The sequence below is a fragment of the Babylonia areolata genome, chromosome 19, assembly GCF_041734735.1.
Source record: "Babylonia areolata isolate BAREFJ2019XMU chromosome 19, ASM4173473v1, whole genome shotgun sequence".
NCBI classification, from domain to species: Eukaryota; Metazoa; Mollusca; class Gastropoda; order Neogastropoda; family Buccinidae; genus Babylonia; species Babylonia areolata.
This window is the reverse complement of record NC_134894.1, coordinates 40,679,899-40,700,087: the sequence shown is the minus strand read 5'-3', so window position 1 is coordinate 40,700,087 and position 20,189 is coordinate 40,679,899. Positions and strand designations below refer to the sequence as shown.

The window sequence follows — 20,189 nt, the reverse complement described above, 5'->3', positions numbered from 1 at the left end:
ACTTTTGTTCTACAGGTTTAAGTAAGTATGTATTTTACATTTTGTTGTCGCTGCGTGATCACCATATTGTGTACTTTTGACCTCTTTCTAGGGGCCGGCGGCCTGGAGATTAAAGTTTTTGTTCTTGTTCTTGTTCTCTTTCTCTCTCTCTCCCTTACTCCCTCTATCGCGCCTCCCGCTCTAGCAACCTGACAACAGTAGTGGTGGAGACTCAGTCTCGGCACCAGCTTGGGTCGGTGGTCATGACGGTGAGCTGGCCGAACGAACCTCGGTCCATGGCCAGCGGGGACTTCACCTACATGCAGGACCCTCAGCTGCGCAACGGCAGCGGCGACATCCCGGACGTCAGCATGTTCGTCAGGTGAGGATCTTTGTTCTTGTTTCTTTCTTTCTTTGATTGATTTTTTTTAAATAGGAAAATCTAGACATTTCTTTGGCTTAGGTGAGACCCTTTTTGTCTGTCGAGGTGAGTGCCTTTTCTGTGGTCCAGTTGAGGCTCTTAAAAAAAAAAAAATCCAGGTGAGGTCTTTTTTTTGTGCGTGTGAGGTCTTCTATGTTCAGGTGAGGCCCATTTTCGTGCAGTCAAAGTCCTTTTTTTTCGTATAGGTGAGGCCTTTTATGTTGAGGTTTGGCCCTTTCGTGTTGAGGTAATGCCTTTTTGTCCAGTTAATGCCTTTTTGGATCCAGATGAAACCATTTTGTGCAGGTGAGGCATTGTTTTGTCCAGGTGAGACCTTAAAAAAATTATCCAGGTGAAGATTTTGGTCCAGGTGAGGCTTTTTTCAGATCAGACCCTTTTTTGGCCCAGGTGATGCTTTTTTTTGGATCCAGGTGAGACCTTCTTTGTCCAGATGAGGCCCTCCTTTGTACAGATGAGACCTATCTTTGTTCCGGTGAGACAATTCTTTTCTTGAAGATGAGGCCTTTGGGGAGAGTCATGCAAGATCGTCTCTTGCCCAGGTGAAGCATTTATTTATCCAGGTGCGGTCTTTTGGCGCAGGTGAAGCTGTTTTTTTGTTTTGTCCTGTGAAGGTTTTTTCTTTTATCCAGGTGAGGCCTTTTTTGTGCAGGTAAGGCCTTTTATGTCTGTGTTAGGCCCTTTTTGTGCCAGCGAGGTTTATCTTTCTCGAGGTGAGGTCTTTCTTTGTCAAGTTGAGGATTTTGTTTGGGCAGGTGAGGCCTTTTGTCCAGGTGAAGCCTTTCTTTGTACAGATGAGGCAAATTAAGCCCAGGTGAGACCTTTTTTGTGCACAGGTATGGCCTTTCTGTACATGTGAGGCATTGTTTTGTCCAGATGAGGCTTTTTTGTCCAGGTGAGGCTTTTTTATATCCAGGTGAGGCCTTTTTTGACCAGGTGTGGCCTTTTTTGGGTCCAGGTGAGGCCTTTTTTGTCCAGGTGTGGCGTTTTGGGGAGGATCCAGGTGAGGCCTTTTTTTTGTCAAGGTGAGGCCCTTTTTTGGATCCAGGTGTGGCCTTTTTTGTTCAGGTGAGGCCTTTTTTGTCAAGGTGTGGCTTTTGGGGGGATCCAGGTGAGGACTTTTTTTTTGTCCAGGTGAGGCCTTTTTTGGCATTCAGGTGAGGCCTCTTTTTGTCCAGGTGTGGCCTTTTTTGGATCCAGGTAAGGCCTCTTTTGTCCAGGTGTGGATTTTTGTGTGTGGGGGGGGATCCAGGTGAGGCCTTTTTTTGTCCAGGTGTGGCCTTTTTTTTTCTTATCCAGGTGAGGCATTTTTGTCCAGGTGTGGCCTTTTTTGGTCCAGATGAGGCCTTTGAAAATAAATTCAGGTGAGGCTTTTTTTATGCAGGCGAGGCCTTTCTTTGTACAGGTTTGGCCTTTTTTGTGGTCAAGGTGAGGCCTTTTGGGGGAGTCGGCCAAAGTCTTTTCTTGTCTAGATGAGGCCTTTCTTTGTACAGGTTTGGCCTTTTTTTGTGATCCAGGTGAGGCCCTTTCAGAGGAGCCGGGCAGTCTTGTCTTGTCTAAGTGAGGTCTTTGTCCAGGACTGGCCTTTTTGTGCATGTAAAGCTTAATCTTTTTTTTGTTGTTGTTGTTGAAGTGAGGACTGTTTTTTGTTGCTGTTTTTTGTCCAGTGAAGGTTTTTTCTAGGCCTTTTTGTGCAGGGAAGGCCGTTTGTGTCTATGTTGGGCCCTCTTTGTGCAGGTAAGGCCTTTTATGTCTATGTTAGGCCCTTTCTGTGCCAGCGAGGTTTATCTTTCTCGAGGTGAGGTCTTTCTTTGTCCAGGCGAGGCCTTCCTTTGTAAAGATGAGGCCATTAAGCCCGGGTGAGACCCCCCTTTTTTTGCATAGGCATGGCCTTTTTGTACAGGTGAAGCATTGTTTTGTCCAGATGATACTTTCTTTGTCCAGGTGTGTCCTTTTTTGGATCCAGGTGAGGCCTTTTTTGTCCAGGTGTGGCTCTTGTTTTGTTCAGGTGAGGCCTTTAAGAAAAATCCAGGTGGAGCCTTTTTATGCAGGCGAGGCCTTTCTTTGTACAGGTTTGACCTTTTTTGTGGTCGAGGTGAGGCCTTTTGGGGGAGTTGGGCAAAGTCTTTTCTTGTCCAGGTGAGGCCTTTCTTTGTCCAGGGGAAACCCTTTTGGGTCACGCAAGGATTTCTTAAAAACCCAGGTGAGGCCTTTTGGGTCCAGGTGAAGCCACTTCTGAGTGAGTCAGGCAAGGTCTTCTTGACCAGGTGTGGCCTTATTCTGTTTAGGTAAATCCTTTTTTGGGGGGTAACCTAAGGCCTTAAAAAATCCAGGTGATGCTCTTTTTCAGTTCAGTTTAAGGCCTTTTAAAATTTTCTTTAAAGAAATCCACATGAGGCCCATTTTGTCAGGTGACGTGTTTTTGTCCTGTTAAGGCTAAAAAAAATCCTGGTAAGTTCTTTCTTTGTCTAGGTAGATTCTAGGTGAGTTTTTGTGCCCAGTTAAAGCATTTTTGGATCCAGTTAGGACCGTTTTCGTCCATACGAGACCTTTATTCAGACGAGTAAAGCCCCTTGAAAATCCAGGCGATGCCCTTTTTCGTCCATTTAAGGTCCTTTTTGACCAGGCGAGTCTTTCTTTGTCCAGTAAGGTATTTTTTGGTCAGGTGAGTTAAGACCCCATTGTTCAGGTAAGACTTTTTTTTATGGCAAACCTTTGTCAAGTAAAGATTTTTTTTTTTTTTATCAGAAAAGAGCAAGTAGAGCCTCTTTTGTCATGGAAGTCCATTTTAATAGGTCTTTTTTGGTAGGTATATTCCAAAGATTGTTTCTAAGGCTTCATTCATTTTGGAATGCATTCGTCAGTTGTAACTCTAATATACTATGGGAGAGAGAGAGAGAGAGAGAGAGAGAGAGAGAGAGAGAGAGAGAGAGAGAGAGAGAGAGAGAGAGAGGACATGCGTCATCTAATTTTAAAATACCTCATAAAGAATTATGGAATCGGTGATACTTTACACGACAAGAACTTCTAAATTGATTGACCTTTTCGTTATCAGCGGCGGATGTGGAGTTCTCTTCAAGGGCAGTAACTTCCAGAGCGTCGCGGCGCCCCGAATCAGCGTGACTGACCAATCATCTGGGAGCAAGGTTTACAGCGTAAGTTGTATATACTATGGTCTCTTAGTGGTGTCAGAAGACAAAAATAGCCCTAATAAACGTGCACACGTGTTTTAAGGTGATGTGTAAAAATACGTTGCAGCGTATTGTTCCAAACCATAGCGTTATAACGCGGAGAAGTTTAGTAACAGTCTGTCAATAAAGCGATTGGTTATGCTGTCAAGTTATCAGTAAGTCACACAATAAACAAGCTACTGCAGAATTTCTGTTACATGCAGCAAACGATATGGCCCTCTTCTTCTTCTTCTTCTTTATGGACGACTACCACCACTACAACTACCACTGCTACTACTACTACTACAACTACAACTAAAGGTAAACAGCTTCATGGAAAGCATTCTACTTCAGTTACCACAGTCACCTACTTGCGTGCATGAAACGTGACTGACTGGCTGCTTGGCTGACGGATTGACTGAGTGACTGGCTGATTGATTAGCAGGCTGAGCAATTGGCTGACTGAGTGAATGACATGTTGAATGGTAGACTGATTGACTGACTGAATGATCGCTGATTGACTGGCTGACTGAGTGGCTGATGACATTTTGACTGACTGGTGGCTGACTGATTGACTGACTGAATTGATGACTGAGTGAATGAATGACATTTTGACTGACCGACTGATTGACTAACTGAATGAATGACATTTCGACTGAATGGCTGGCTGACTGATTGACTGACTAGCTGATTGATTGACTGACTGATTGACTGTATGATTTTGAGTGACTGGTAGCTGACCGATAATTAACTGACTGACTGGCTGATTGATTGATTGGCTGACTGACTGATTAGATGACTGATCGAATGGCATTTTGACTGACTGATGGTCGACTGTTGACTGACTGGCAGACTGATTGATTGATTGATCGGATGACTGACTGAACGACAATTTGACTGACTGGTGGCAGACTGAAGGCTGGCTGACTGACTGACTGATTGACTGACGGAATAACATTTTGACGAACTGGTGGCTGACTGATCGATTGACTGACTGACTGGCAGACGTAGACTGATTGACTGGCTGACTGGATGACTGACAGAATGGCATTTTGACTGACTGACTGACTGACTGGTGGCTGACTGATGGCTGACTGACTGTTTCTGTTCCCCCAGAGGTGCCGGCACGTGCAGCAGGACCTGCAGTGCATCACGCCGGACCTCAGCGCCATGGCCAACCCGGGGGCAGGAAGCACAACCGCCGACCTGACCTTCGGCCTGCTGCTGGACGGCCTGAGGTACCCTGACCTGGGCCCCGTCACCGTCCTCCAGGACCCCATGCTCACCAGCCTGGGTACCCACGACTTTCAGTACCCATTTGAAACCACCATCACCATCTCCGTGAGTGCTCAGTGCAAGGGGAGTAGGCAGGGGGAGGAAGAGGGGGAAGGTGGTGGTGGTGGCTGCGGGGGTGAGTGTGGTGGAGTATGGTCTCAGTCAGTGTCCGTTTGAAAACCACCATCGTCATCTCCGGGAGTGCTGAGTGTAGGGGAGTGGGAGTGGGAGGGGAGGGGGAGGGAGACGGGGAAGAAGGTGGTGGTGGAGGTAGTGGTGAGTGTTGGGAGTGTGGTCGCAGTCAGTACCCGTTTGAAAATCACCATCACAATCTCCGTGAGTGCTCAGTGCAGGGGAGTGGGAGGGGGAGGGAGGGGGACAGAGGTGGCGGTGGCGGGGGTGAGTTTGGGGAGTGTGGTTGCAGTCAGTACCTGCTTGAAAACCACCACCGTCATCTCTTTGAGTGGTCAGTGCAAGGGGAGTGGGAAGGAGAGGGGGAGGGGGAAGAAGGTAGTGGCGGCGGGGATGAGTGTGGGGAGTGGGGAGGGTGGGGAAGAGAAAAGAGAGAGAACTGATGTGGGTTTTTTTTTCACGGTGGCTGTTGTTGATGATACTGTTGTTTGCTCTGAATTCCTCAGCCTCTGCGAGTAGACTATACCTAATTTTCTTTGATATATTTTGAAGCTTTTATCATCATTATGTGTCGACAGACTATATAACTGGGTTTGCTGCTGTGTTTGAAACCTGAAGTTACTGATATTTATGGACATAGTCTGGATTAACCGAGCAGATTTTTTGTTGAATAATTAATTGTTGCTGCTTCTGGTACTGGATTTGCTACAGCTGCTGCTGATACTGATACTAGAGATAATAGACTAGCTTGTGTTATCCTTTCGCTGGAACAGTTTGGAGTCGTCGGTGCAGGATAAAGCACCGTGTTGCAAAAAGCACGGGAGAGAAACCTGCACGAAAAAAGAAACGTTTTTGTATGATTCTTCTCCCTTGCATATGCTTGGTTCTTTTCAGTGATTTTCGTTCTGTGCTATAACTTTTGTTTCTTAAAAAAAATATAAACGCAATGGGGAAAAACGGTTTGGCATATTAACATACTCACATACATGCGAGCTTACACACACACACACACACACACACACACACACACACACACACACACACACACACACACACACACACACACAGCCACCCTTCCCCTACCGTCCCCCTACGCAACATCCCCCACACCCTCACCCTACCTACACGCGCAACCACCTATCCCCCAAGCCCCCCCCCCCCCCCCCCCCCACACCCTCACCCCCCACACACTGATGTATGACGAACGAACTCCCTGGACTGCAGGGGTCAGGGTTGAAAGGTGGCTGCAGCCAGAATGAGGTCAGCGTGCTGATTGGCGTGGTGAGCTGTGACATCGTCAGTTTCTCCCAGACCCACATCGAGTGTGAGCCACCCAAAGTGCTGCGAGGGTCCAGGGACATACCCATTGTGGTGCGTTGTGGCTGCCCAGTTTTCTTCCTTGGCCTCTCTGTCTGTCTGTCTCACTCTCTCTTCCTTTCTCTCTGTCTGTCTCACTCTCTCTTCCTTTCTCTCTGTCTGTCTGTCTGTCTCACTCTCTCTTCCTTTCTCTCTGTCTGCCTGTCTGTCTTCCTTTCTGAATTCTCTGTCTCTCAGTGTCCCTGTCTCTCTCTATCTCTCTCTCCCCTCTCTCTCTTTCTCTTGCACAAACCGACTCTCTCTTTCTCTCCCTTTTTCCCCCGTTCGCCTGAATTTATGTAATTATCAGTTGACCTGACAGACTCTGAAAAGCAGAACACACGCACATACACACACACACACACACACACACACACACACACACACACACACACACACACACACACACACACACACACACACACAGAGGGAGTTAGACAGACATACAGACTTTCAGACAGACGGGCACTGAGAGACAAAGAGAGAGAGAGAGAGAATCCGTCTAAAACTGAACAGACTGTGGTGGGGAAGGGAGGGGGGTGGGGGTGGGGACGGTTGAGCGTCGGGTTTGTCTGCCCATCCATCTATTCCTTTCACTACACCCTACCTTTCAGGTGAAAATGGGCAGCCACATCAGCAAGCAGGTGGGCAGTCTGAACTACCTGGAGCTTTACGAAACCACCTACTTCATCGGAATCGTCTGCGGCGTTGGGGCCTTCCTCCTCCTCATTGTCGTCATCGTTGTCGTCTGCTGCTGTCGACGGCGACGAAGGGCTTTGCACAGGGGTGCCCTGAGCATGGACAAGTTGGTCAGCGGGCATGCCGGTCAACCGAACCAGTACTCTGAGTGTGAGTTGTATTGGACTGAAGTTTGTTTCATGGTTCGTCCACACGTAACTGGTGGTTTGTAGATTGTGAGTTGAGGCGGGTGTGTGTGTGTGTGTGTGTGTGTGTGTGTGTGTGTGTGTGTGTGTGTGTGTGTGTACGTTGGGGGGGGGGGAGATGAGTATTTCTGTATGTGAAATGATGACATGAGTATTATACAATGCAGTACAGCATCATGCAGTGCGATACAATACAGTATAATGCAATACGACACAGCGCATTGTAATGCAAAACATTAACGAACACCACACCACACCACACCACACCACACCAGACACACTACGCCACACCACACCACACCATGCCACACCACACCAAAACACACCACACCACACCACACAAACCTAAACTTCGCCATTTTATTTTTCACCATTTTTTCCCGCCATTTTTAATTTTTGCCCTTGCATACGAGGCAGACATAAATCAAACTGAACTATTGTTTCTCCCCGCCCCCCCTCCCTTCTCCCACGCAGTACAACCGTCGGGCCCTCTACAGCCCGTCACTGGCTTCCTGAACCCCGTTCATCAGGAGACGGTCATACGGGAGGGGCCCAAAGTGACACCTGTCCCTTCTGCTGCCGACGTGGACCTGATGTCGGAGTTCCTGAATCGTGTGGAATCGAGCCTGTGGGAGCCCATCAAGGCAGCGGCTGTCAACAGCAGCAACGTGACGTGTGGCAACGTGTGCACCAACAGAGGTGAGGGGCGCTGTTGTGGTTCTGTGGGAAGGATCGGTTGTGTATGTGTGCACCAACAAGGGTTAGAAGGGATGTTCTGTGGGAAGGATCGGGTGTCAATGTGCACACCAACAGAGGTGAGAGGGGATGATGTTGTGGTTCTGTGTGAAGGATCGGATGTCAATGTGTGCACCAACAGAAATGGGAGGGGCTGTTGTTGTGGTTCTGTGGGGAAGTTCAGTTGTCAATATGTGCCTGAGCGCGCTGGGTCATTCTGCTGGTCAGGTATCTGCCTAGCATATGTAGTGTAGCGTATGTGGACTTGTCCGTACGCAGCGCCGCCTCCTTGAGAAACAGAATCTGCACCAACAGAGGCGAGATGTGCTGTTTACTGCTTCTGGTGGAAAGACACTGTTTCTGTGGGGAAGGATCAGTTATCAATGTGTGCACCAAGAGAGGTGAGAGAGTAAGATGTGGTTCTGTGGGAAGGACGGAATGTACATGTGTACACCATTTGAGGTGGAGGAGGATGATGTCGTGGTTCTGTGGGAAGGACCAGTTGTCAGTGTATGCACCAAGAGAGGTGGGAGGGGCAGTTGAGGTTCTGTTGGACGGTTCGGTTGTCAATGTGTGCCTGAGCGCGTTGGGTCACGCTGCTGGTCAGGCATCTGTCTAGAAGATGTGGTGTAGCGTATATGGACTTGTCCGAACGCAGTGACGCATCCATGAGAAACCGAAACTGCACCAACAGAGGCGAGATACGCTGTTTACTGCTTCTGGTGGAAAGACATTGTTTCTGTGGGAAGGATCGGATGTCAGTGTGTACACCAACAGAGGTGAGAGGGGAAGATGTTGTTCTGTGGGAAGGATTGGATGTCAATGTGAACACCAGGAGAGGTGAGAGAGGATGATGTGGTTCTGTGGGAAGGATCGGATGTCAGTGTGTACACCAACAGAGGTGAGAGGGGAAGATGTTGTTCTGTGGGAAAGATCGGATGTCAGTGTGTACAACAGGAGAGGTGAGAGGGGAAGATGTGGTTCTGTGGGAAGGATCGGATGTCAGCGTGTACACCAGGAGAGGTGAGAGGGGGTGATGTTGTTCTGTGGGAAGGATCGGATGTCAATGTGAACACCAGGAGAGGTGAGAGGGGAAGATGTTGTTCTGTGGGAAGGATCGGATGTCAGCGTGTACACCAGGAGAGGTGAGAGGGGATGATGTTGTTCTGTGGGAAGGATCGGATGTTAATGTGAACACAAGGAGAGGTGAGAGGGGGTGATGTTGTTCTGTGGGAAGGATCGGATGTCAGCGTGTACACCAGGAGAGGTGAGAGGGGATGATGTTGTTCTGTGGGAAGGATCGGATGTCAGCGTGTACACCAGGAGAGGTGAGAGGGGATGATGTTGTTCTGTGGGAAGGATCGGATGTTAATGTGAACACCAGGAGAGGTGAGAGGGGATGATGTGGTTCTGTGGGAAGGATCGGATGTCAGTGTGTACACCAGGAGAGGTGAGAGGGGATGATGTGGTTCTGTGGGAAGGATCGGATGTCAGGATCACTGCTACCTGATATTGCTCGGGTTGATTAATAGACAGTACAGTTCAGGTGTGTTTGTTACGTGTTTTCTTATTACTATGGTTGATCACATGCCTATTTCGCTGAAAAAAAAGAAAAAAAAAAGAAAAGAGAAAAAGCAACGAAACAAATTATTTCATTACACACTGTTCACCTTCATGTGGTGTGCTTGCGTCCGTGCATGAGAGAGAGAGAGAGAGAGAGAGAGAGAGAGAGAGAGAGAGAGAGAGAGAGAGAGCTGAACCCGTGTGTCGTTCATATGTTTTCATACACACTATATCCAGATTTGTGCTCAGACACAACACAGCTTACATGCCTGCATGGGCGCTTTTGTGGAAACCGGCCGGTGCTATTACTGTTAAGTTCTGCCCCCTTGAAATTCTGTTGCTGCAGGCAAATTTGCACGCGTCATCGACGGCCACTTCAGCACGGAGAGAGCCGGACAGAGGCACGAGATGAAAATCACCATCAAGACCCTCAAGGAAAAACTGCCAGGTAGGATGTCACCGAGGATCCAATCAGCAGTTGTAGGGCATTGTGTTACATTCCTGCCCTCTGAGTCTCTCGTCTTTGTGTGTCAAAGTTATACATTCTTGTGTTATTATTGTCGTTGTTGCATTGGTCTGTAATTTTTTGGGGGGGGCATGGTGGGTGGGTGGGTGGGTGGGGGTTTAGTTAGGGTTGTGGTGGGTGAAGGGCGGGGGGGGGGGGGGAGGGGGAGCGGAGGGGGAGGGGGGGGACTGTATTGCAATGCGCTCCTACTAGATCTGGGTGACACTGGATCAGATGATATTGAGTTGGAATGAGTCGGTGCCTATTCATTCATTCATTCATTCATTCATTCATTCATGTATTCATTCATTCATTCATGTATTCATTCATGTATTCATGTATTCATTCATTCATCTATTCACGCATATATCTATTTATCCATCAAACATGATAACAACTGTCCTCTCCTCTCCAGAGGAGAAAGGGATGCTACCCATGTGGGCCACAGCGGCTCTGCGGGAGTGCCTCCGCCTGCACCGTCATGGCGGCGACAACGTGCTGAGCGTGCTGGGGCTGGTGGTGCAGCGAGACCGCTTCCTGCTTCTCTACCCACACATGGCCAACCGCACTCTCAAAGACCACATCGTCGACAGCAGCAAGGTAAGTACAGCAGTGCCCAGAGACGAAGGGAATGGAGAGGGGAGGAAGGGGAGGGGGAGGAAGGATGGGGTAGGAAGGAAGGGGAGGGAGAGGGGAGGAAGGAGGAGGAGGAGGAAGGAAGGAAGGGAGAGGGGCGGCGGGAAGGGGAGGGGAGGAAGGAAGGGAGGGGGGAGGGAAGGGGAGGGAAGGAAGGATGGGGTAGGAAGGAAGGGGAGGGAAGGAAGGGGAGGGAGAGGGGAGGAAGGAAGAGGAGGAAGGGAGGAAGAGAGAGGGGAGGAGGGGAGGGGAGGAAGGAAGAGGAGGAAGGAAGGGAGAGGGGAGGAAGGAAGGAGAGGGGAGGAGGGAAGGGGAGGGAAGGAAGGAAGGGAGAGGGGAGGAAGGAAGAGGTGAGGAAGGAAGGGGGAGGAAGGGAGGGGTAGGAAGTGAGGGGAGGGAAGGAGGGAAGGGAGAGGGGAGGAAGGAATGGGAAGGAAGGGGTAGGAAGGGGAGGGAAGGAAGGGAGAGGGGAGGAAGGAATGGGAAGGAAGGGGTAGGAAGGGGAGGGAAGGAAGGGAGAGGGGAGGAAGGAAGGAAGGGAGAGGGGAGGAGGGGAGGAAGGGAGAGGGGAGGAAGGAGGTAAGGGAGAGGGGAAGAGGGGAGGAAGGAAGGAAGGAAGGGGAGGGGGGAAGGAATGGAGAGGGGAAGAAGGAAGGGAGAGGGGAGGAAGGAAGGAAGGGGAGGGGAGGAAGGAATGGAGAGGGGAGGGGAGGAAGGGAGAGGGGAGGAGGGGAGGAAGGAAGGGAGAGGGGAGGAAGGAGGTAAGGGAGAGGGGAAGAGGGGAGGAAGGAAGGAATGGAGAGGGGAGGGGAGGAAGGAAGGGAGAGGGGAGGAAGGAAGGGGAGGGGAGGAAGGAATGGAGAGGGGAGGAAGGAAGGGAGAGGGGAGGAAGGAAGGGAGAGGGGAGGAAGGAAGGGGAGGGGAGGAAGGAATGGAGAGGGGAGGGGAGGAAGGAAGGGAGAGGGGAGGGGAGGAAGGAAGGGGAGGGGAGGAAGGAATGGAGAGGGGAGGAAGGAAGGAAGGGGAGGGGAGGAAGGAAGGAAGGGGAGGGGAGGAAGGAATGGAGAGGGGAGGGGAGGAAGGAATGGAGAGGGGAAGAAGGAAGGGAGATGGGAGGGGAGGAAGGAATGGAGAGGGGAGGGGAGGAAGGAATGGAGAGGGGAGGAAGGAATGGAGAGGGGAGGGGAGGAAGGAAGGGGAGGGGAAGAAGGAAGGGAGATGGGAGGGGAGGAAGGAATGGAGAGGGGAGGGGAGGAAGGAAGGGAGAGGGGAGGAAGGAAGGAAGGGGAGGGGAGGAAGGAATGGAGAGGGGAGGGGAGGAAGGAAGGGAAAGGGGAGGAAGGAAGGGAGAGGGGAGGGGAGGAAGGAATGGAGAGGGGAGGGGAGGAAGGAAGGGAAAGGGGAGGAAGGAAGGGAGAGGGGAGGAAGGAAGGAAGGGAGAGGGGAAGAAGGAAGGGGAGGAAGGAAGGAAGGAAGGAAGGGGAGGGGAGGAAGGAATGGAGAGGGGAGGAAGGAAGAGGAGGAAGGAAGAGGAGGAAGGAAGGGTAGGAAGGAAGGGATAGGAAGGGAGGGGAGGGAAGGAAGGAAGGGAGGGGGAGGAGGGAGGGGAAGGAAGGAAGGTGAAGGAAGGAAAAGGAAGGAAAGAAAGGTAAGGAAGGAAGGGGGGGAGGAAGGGAGGGGAAAGTGGAGAGTTGTTGGATGGTGGGTGGGTTAGGGGGTGTGATGGGGGTAGGTCGAAAAGGATGTTGATGGGTGGGGGTTAGGGTTTGTTGGGGGGGGGGTGATGGTGGTGGTGGTGGGATGTGTGGTAGAGGAGAGACGGTGGGGGGAGGTTGAGGTGGGGGGGTTGGAGATGGGGGAAGGGTGGTGTTAAGGGTTGTGGTGCTGGAGAATGGCGAGGATGTGGGTGGGGAAGATGGGAGAGGGGTGGGGTGGGGGTGGGGGTGGGGAGAGAGAGAGAGAGAGAGAGAGAGAGAGAGAGAGTCAGTGGTGATGGCGGGTACGTGGCGGGGAAGAAGGGTTAGCGGTGGGGGCTGGGGGGTCGAGGGGGGGAGGGGGGGGGAGAAATTTGGTGATTGTAGGAGGGGATGGGAAATACTTTTCTTTTTCATATTAAATGTGGGATGTAAAAAGCATGAGAGATTTGTGGTGATTTTTTTTTCATGAAGGTTTGAGAAAATATTTCATCGATTTCTTTTTTTTTTTCCTTATTAATCAAGGTGGTGGCGGTGATGGTGGTGGTCGTGGTGACGAGGAGTGAGATGGTGATGATGATAACATCGCGACAAGAGTAACAAGAACGATGATTAAAAGTGATTAAGATGATGATGATGGTAACCACAATGACAACACAAGAGGAGCAGCGACAACAACAATGATAATGATAACATTCATATCAAGAATAATGATACTACTACTTCTACTACTACTACTACTACTACTACTACTACACCACCACCTACTACCACCACTTATGGTGATGGCGAAGATGAGGAGGATAATGATGAGAGTGGACATTTCTTTTTTATCACAGTTCAGCAACAATAACATAAAGAAGATGAAAAGGGGGAAAAAGTAGAGTTGACAGGGAAGAGAAGGAGGAAAAAGAAATTAAAGAAAAAAGGAGAAAGAAAAGCAGAAGGAAAAAAAAGAGGGGAGGCGAAAGAAGATGATGAAGAGGAAGACAATGAGAGGTTTTGTCCTGTGCATTTTCGAAATTAAGGGAGTGTTTGTAACTGTGGGTATAACTGGATTTCAGGAAAGCGAGGTCTTGAAAAACTTTGAAGTGTGTGTGTGTGTGTGTGTGTGTGTGTGTGTGTGTGTGTGTGTGTGTGTGTGTGCGTGCGTGCGCGCGCCCTTATCATTACTGGTGTATGTGACAGGAATTCAGCGTGAGGCAACTCGTGGAGTATGGCCTTCAGGTGGCTGATGGTCTGTCCTTCCTCAACGCCAAAGACCTCGTACACAGAGACCTGGCCACCAGAAACTGCTGGTAAGTCCTCAGTAGGAAATTGTGTCCCTTATCTGTAGACAGCGAGTGTGTACTTCTACTGGAATGGCATAAGCTGGAAGTGTGTCCTTACCTGTAGACGGTGAGTGTGTGACTCGTGCACAGAGACATGGCCACTGCAAGTTGCTGTATGCCCGTGTAATGTGTGTGTGTGTGTGTGTGTGTGTGTGTGTGTGTGTGCGCGTGCACGCGCTGGTGGTAAACGTCTCATATGATCTATATTACGCAACCCAAACGCACACACATCCCATTATCCTTGTCGTATAACACTTTCCTCTTATGCCCCTGCTCCCCTCCCTGCAACGCAACCCCCCTTCCTCCTTTACCCGCCCCCGCCGCCACCCCCCGCCTCTTCCACATCTATCCCCCTACCTGCCTACCTTCCCAACCTTACAGGGTGGACACAGAGCTGGTGGTGAAGATAGCCGACGCAGCCTTTGCCTGGGATTTCTACGAGGAGGAGTACGTGTACGACAGTGCCCGAGAGAGGTACATGCCCCTGCGTTGGATGGCCCCCGAAAGCCTCTCCGAGGGCTACTATGACATGCGGACCGACGTGGTAAACATACCGTTTGTTTCGCTGTTCGGGAAGGAAGGAAGGTGTGGGGGATTGAGGGAGGGTGTGTGGGAAGTGGTGGTGCGTGTGGGGTTGTGTGGTGGGGTGTGGGAAAGAGAGAGAGGAGGATAAGGTGTGTGTGTGTGTGTGTGTGTGTGTTGGCAGCAGATATGAGGTAGGAGGCTCAGGGGATCAGGGGGTGAGGGGGGGGGGGGGGGGGTTGGAATGCCAGGGCTTTGACACAAATAGTTTTCTTCGGGATTTCTAAGAGTCGAGTGTGGCTAAGAGGACTGGGTGGCTTGATTATCGTTTCCTGGGGTTAATTTGATGTTTGGTAGTTCATTGGGTTTTTTTTATTTTATTCATCACTAAGAGTCGCCTTGGTGAAATCGGTCAGGCGTTGTACTTCTGATCCAGTGTTCACCAGTGATCAGGGTTCGAGGCCCCGTTTCGGCATGGTGTTGTGTCCTTGGGAAAGGGGCTTTACTCCGATTTTTCTCACTCCACCCCAGGCATGAATGGGTACCCGACTTCAGTTGGGGGAAGGTTAACACGGTGATGACTGGGCTCCGCCTTCCAATGCTAATCCCTCGACACAGTGGATGGTTATGACTCCGCTGCCCCCCGATGGCTGTAAATGATAATTATTATCTTCTTTAAAAAAAAAAAATTGGTTCGGTTGTTCAATTTTGCTTGGTCCTTTCTTGGCTTGTTTCTTAGGCTGATTGCTGACTGGGCAGTTGCTGGGTTCTGTGATGGTTTTTTTTTTTAGAAAAAGGGAGATTTGTTACTTGGGTATTGGCCCCGAGAACCCATTAAGCCTCGTAGCCAAGCATGTTGCTATAGAAATAAACCACACCAACAGACAGTTACCCTTGCGCAGTTCTCATAGCAGCAGCTAGGTTTGTTCTGCATGGCGGTAGCGTTGTAATTGCTTAAAACGATTCTTGCTGTCAAGGCCTGTTGCTATGAAAACAATGACACTGTGTTGCAGTGGTCACTAGGCGTGTTGCTATGGGAACTGTTGACCCGGGGCCACCTGCCCTTTCACGAGATGGAGGACGCGAAGGTCAAGGACTACGTTCTGGAAGGCTATCTGCTGGGCAAGCCGGACCAGTGCTCCGATAAGTTGTGAGTGCCGGTTTCTCTTGTCAACTTTTGGGAACCTTTTACTGATAACCCGTGAATACTTTTCTCCCTTGAAACCTAAGTATCTCTCTCCCAAATAGTCTGTTAGTGCCTTTCTCCCTTATAATCTGTTAGTATTTCTCACTTGTAATCTGTCAGCACCTTTCTCCCTTATAATCTGTGAGTACCTTCCTCCCTTACAATCTGTTATTACCTTTCTCCCTTATAATCTGTGAGTACCTTTCTTTCTTATAATCTTCGAATACATTTATCCCCGATAGCCTGTTAGTATCCTTCTCCCTTATAATCCGTGAACACCTTTGTCTCTTATAATCTGTGAGTACCTTTCTCCCTTATAACCTGTTAGTACCTTTCCCCCTTATAATCTGTGATTCTCTTATTACCTTTACGCACCTATCTCTGCCTTTCTTCCTTATAATCTGTGATTCTCTTATTACCTTTACGCACCTATCTCTGCCTTTCTTCCTAAAAATCTGTGATTCTCTTATTACCTTTACGCACCTATCTCTGCCTTTCTTCCTAAAAATCTGTGATTCTCTTATTACCTTTACGCACCTATCTCTGCCTTTCTTCCTAAAAATCTGTGATTCTCTTATTACCTTTACGCACCTATCTCTGCCTTTCTTCCTTATAATCTGTGATTCTCTTATTACCTTTACGCACCTATCTCTGCCTTTCTTCCTTATAATCTGTGATTCTCTTATTACCTTTACGCACCTATCTCTGCCTTTCTTCCTAAAAATCTGTGATTCTCTTATTACCTTTACGCACCTATCTCTGCTTTCTTCCTTATAATCTGTGATTCTCTTTTTACCTTTACGCACCTATCTCTGCCTTTCTTCCTTATAATCTGTGATTCTCTTATTACCTTTACGCACCTATCTCTGCCTTTCTTCCTAAAAATCTGTGATTCTCTTATTACCTTTACGCACCTGTCTCTGCCTTTCTTCCTAAAAATCTGTGATTCTCTTATTACCTTTACGCACCTATCTCTGCCTTTCTTCCTAAAAATCTGTGATTCTCTTATTACCTTTACGCACCTGTCTCTGATAACCTATTTGTTCCTTTCTCTGACAACACATGAACCTTTATTTGAGAAACCGTGAGCACCTGTCTTAAAGGAAATGACGATGTGAGGAACTGGTTAATGTGAGATACAGACTAAAAAACTGGTGACGTATCTGATAATAAGGGATGGTGTGTTCAGAGATATGATTTTGTGTGCACCAGTGCAGGGGCGATCAAGGCGAAAGGGGGTGGGGAAATGGAAACAGTCGAAGACATTAGCTGACGAGTGAATGGTGCATGTGAAGTTATCTATTGAACTGATACAGAGGGGTGTGTGTGTGTGTGTGTGTGTGTGTGTGTGTGTGTGTGTGTGTGTGTGTGTGTGTGTGTGTGTGTGTGTCCCCTCTGCGGATGGCTTTGAGCAACATGATTTGAGTGTGTGTGTTTGGTGTATGTGTGTGTATGTGTGCGTGTGTGTGCATGCATGTGCCTGTGTGTATGCATGTGTGTGTGTGTGTGTGTGTGCGTGCGCCTGCGTGTATCTGTATGCGCGTTTGCTTGCAGGTACGAACTGATGAAGGAGTGTTGGAGCCCGGAGAATGAACACCGCCCTGGCATCACCTCCGTGGTCAGACTGCTGGGTGAGGAGCTGACTGGAGACATCGCGGAACAGCAGGACATCTACGTCAACGTGGGCGAGAACCTCTACCAGAACCAGAACGGCCTGGGCAGGAAGTAACGCGAGGCCTCCTTCCCTTCCGGCGATCCTCTGATTGATTGACTGATTGATGTGCTCCTCTCGTGAATGGCTTCTTGGCCTCAGAGGGGGCCAGGATCTCACTGGACTCTTTGATAATGACGATGGTGTCGGGAGAAACAGGGTCAGCAGCCACGTTGAGGGGGTGGTGTGAGGGGTGGTTGAGGGGATTGCGTAAGATGTGGGTGAGGGGATTGTGTAAGGGGTGGGTGAGGGGATTGTGTAAGGTGTGGGTGAGGGGGAGGGGATTTTGTAAGGAGTGGGTGATGGGGAGGGGATTGTGTAAGGGGTGGGTGAGTGGATAGTGTAAGGTGAGGGTGAAGGGATTGTGTAAGGGTTGAGTGAGGGGATCGTGTAATGCGTGGGTGAGGGGATTGTGTAAGGGGTGGGTGAGGGATTGTTTAAGGTGGGGGGGATTTGTAAGGTGTGGGTGAGGGGATTGTGTAAGGTGAGGGTGAGGGGATTGTGCAAGAGTTGGGTGAGTGGATTGTATAAGGTGTGGATGAGGTGATTGTGTAAGGTGTGGGTGAGGGTGAGGGGATTGTGTAAGGGGTGGTTGAGGGTGAGGGGATTGTGTAAGATGAGTGGATTGTGTAAGGTGTGGGTGAAGGGATTGTGTAAGGGGTGGCTGAGGGGATTATGTAAGGTGTGGGTGAGGGGATTATGTAAGGTGTGGGTGAGGGGATTATGTAAGGTGTGGGTGAGGACAATGTGTAAGGGGTGGGTGAGTGTGAGGGGATTGTGTAAGGTGACGGTGAGTGGATTGTATAAGGTGAGGATGAGTGGATTGTGTAAGGTGAGGGTGAGTGGATTGTGTAAGGGGTGGGTGAGGTGATCGCGTAAGTGGTGGGTGAGGGGATTGCATAAGTAGGTAGGTGAGAAGATTGTAAAAGTGGCGTGCAGGTGGATGGGTGCAGAAAATCACCAGGGTTTGTGTTGAGAAGGGGTTCACCAAACACTAAGTTGTGGGACTGGACCACGATTCCCGTTACTAAAAAGTGTCTCTATACCATGGCCTTTCTACAGCAGCGCATTGCCAAAGCTTCAGTTCCCTTCCTCGAATGTATGTGGTCGGATTTTGTTGTGGCTCGTACTAAGTTTAGAGCTTTAAGCACGAGTTTTGGTGTGATGGACTTACGTGTGCATGCCTACTGCGTGACATTGGGCGAGTCTGTATCATGGACTTATTTTTCGACGAGAGTCACTGGACATCCATTATCCTTTTCTGGAAACCGCAACGTCGAGGACAGTGTTCAAAGCGAACTATGCCTGATCTTGGTCATGACGTGTTATATATATATATATATTTTTTTTTTTTTTTTTTTTACAGTGCCTGAAGTCGGCATTTGTTGGACGTCTTTCTAGTTTCAGCTAGGGTCTGTGTGTCTCCGGACATTCATGTGTTTCATCCGGACTTAACATTCCCTGAACGTTATATTAGAGTTGAGACACTTTCAGTTTGCCAGACAATTTGTTGGAGGTGGGGTGTGGGTTCACTCAGCAGTAGAGCAGCGAAAGATGTGTGCACTGAAGAACCGAAGGAGACTACTGCCAGGAGTCTGCTGTGTGCGCGCCCCCATCCTCACCACCACCCCCCACCCCCACCCCTCGCAGACATTGGTTGAGGTCAGGTTACTATGGTAATGACCTTCCATGCTTCCTCATAGGGGTGGGTGGGTGGATTTTGTTCTTGTTACTGATGTTTGTTCTGTAAGAATCTTCTTTGTTTTCAGTTCCACTATGAATTCAGCATAACTGAATCTCGGGTCTGTCATGGGGTGGAGGGGGTAATCTCGAGCAGAACACTCGCCTGGGAAAATGATTTGGTTTTGTTATTATTGTTGTTTTTGTTTGTTGTTTTTATTGGTAATGATGATGATGTTGTCATGGCTAATATGAGATAAGGAAGATCATAATTTGCAGCTGTGATTATCTTCGGGGGATCAGAGATTCCGGTGCCTCTCTATGAAACAAACAGTACTATTAGCAGACATAGCGGTAAATCAACAAGACATGCATTTTAAAGCGTTTGCTTAGGTAACTGTGATGTTCCCTTAGACATCCTTGGTTGTTACCTCTTCAGTCGTGTGTTGAACTCGGCAAGACTACGTGTTGTTTCACAAATGATTTTTAATCTAACGACAACAATGGCATAACCAGGAGAAAGAAAGATGAGAAACACCAAACTGTTTCAATAAATGCTGGTTAAAAAGAATGAATGAATAAAACAAACAAACAAAAAAAAAAAAAAAAAAAACAAAAAAAAAAAACAACAACCAAAAAACACCAGAAATACGTCATTCCATTTAACCTTTTCACCGCCAAGCTCGCATTTATGCACAGGCGTGGTAGAGGACCCATGTCACTGAAAGGTGACCATTCATTGGTCTGTTATCCGTGAACCTACTGCTCTTAATGTTCAGTGGTAGGATAGGCCGTATTTTCTATACATCGCAGGGGGAATCCCCAGCCATTCTTAGCCACTGTCTTTTCCTGTTGATACCTCAAGGTAATTTTGTACTCTAAATTGACTGGCGGTGAAAGGGTTAAAGATCAAGATGTGGCATAAAGGGAGAAAAAAAAAAGTTGGCACCTGATGATGCGTTACGCTGTATTGATGTTACAAACTGTCTCAGGACTTAACACAGCACGTCTAGAATGAGTTTGCTTATCTTGGCACCCATGACTATTGTTACATGACGTGTAAATTAGTGTAAATAGTATATAAAGTTGTAACAGATTTCTGCTGTACCGAACAAGACGAACAGGAGAGTGTGAACCCCGTGACAGCAGAGTACTTTCTGTTCAGGAGTTGATCCCGAATAAGGATATATTGCGACGTGTGTGTGTTTGAGTGAGTGAGTGAGTGTGTGTGTGTGTGTGTGTGTGTGTGTGTGTGTGTGTGTGTGTGTGTGTTTGTTTGTGTGTGTGTGCGTGTGTGTGTGTGTGTGTGTGTGCGTGCGTGCGTGCGTGTGTGTGTGTGTGTGTGTGTGTGTGTGTGTGTGTGTGAACAGGGTTTTGCTCAATCATTCCGA

The 20,189-nt window shown here is 48.8% G+C and overlaps 1 protein-coding gene across 3 annotated transcripts in view; it reads left to right on the top strand.

Moving 5' to 3' along the window:
• The window catches only part of LOC143293708 (uncharacterized), a 66,652-nt gene extending 49,353 nt beyond the window's left edge, over positions 1-17,299 (top strand). For all 3 annotated transcript variants that reach the window (XM_076604893.1, XM_076604892.1, XM_076604894.1), the window contains exons 14-25: positions 185-361; positions 3,474-3,573; positions 4,705-4,929; positions 6,220-6,366; positions 6,966-7,200; positions 7,710-7,934; positions 9,880-9,981; positions 10,454-10,638; positions 13,557-13,666; positions 14,081-14,243; positions 15,235-15,371; positions 16,962-17,299. In XM_076604893.1, coding sequence (XP_076461008.1) covers positions 185-361; positions 3,474-3,573; positions 4,705-4,929; positions 6,220-6,366; positions 6,966-7,200; positions 7,710-7,934; positions 9,880-9,981; positions 10,454-10,638; positions 13,557-13,666; positions 14,081-14,243; positions 15,235-15,371; positions 16,962-17,136 — 1,981 coding nt within the window. In that variant the 3' untranslated portion in view covers positions 17,137-17,299. The remainder of the gene's footprint in view (positions 1-184; positions 362-3,473; positions 3,574-4,704; positions 4,930-6,219; positions 6,367-6,965; positions 7,201-7,709; positions 7,935-9,879; positions 9,982-10,453; positions 10,639-13,556; positions 13,667-14,080; positions 14,244-15,234; positions 15,372-16,961) is intronic.
• The last annotated feature ends 2,890 nt before the right edge of the window (positions 17,300-20,189 follow it).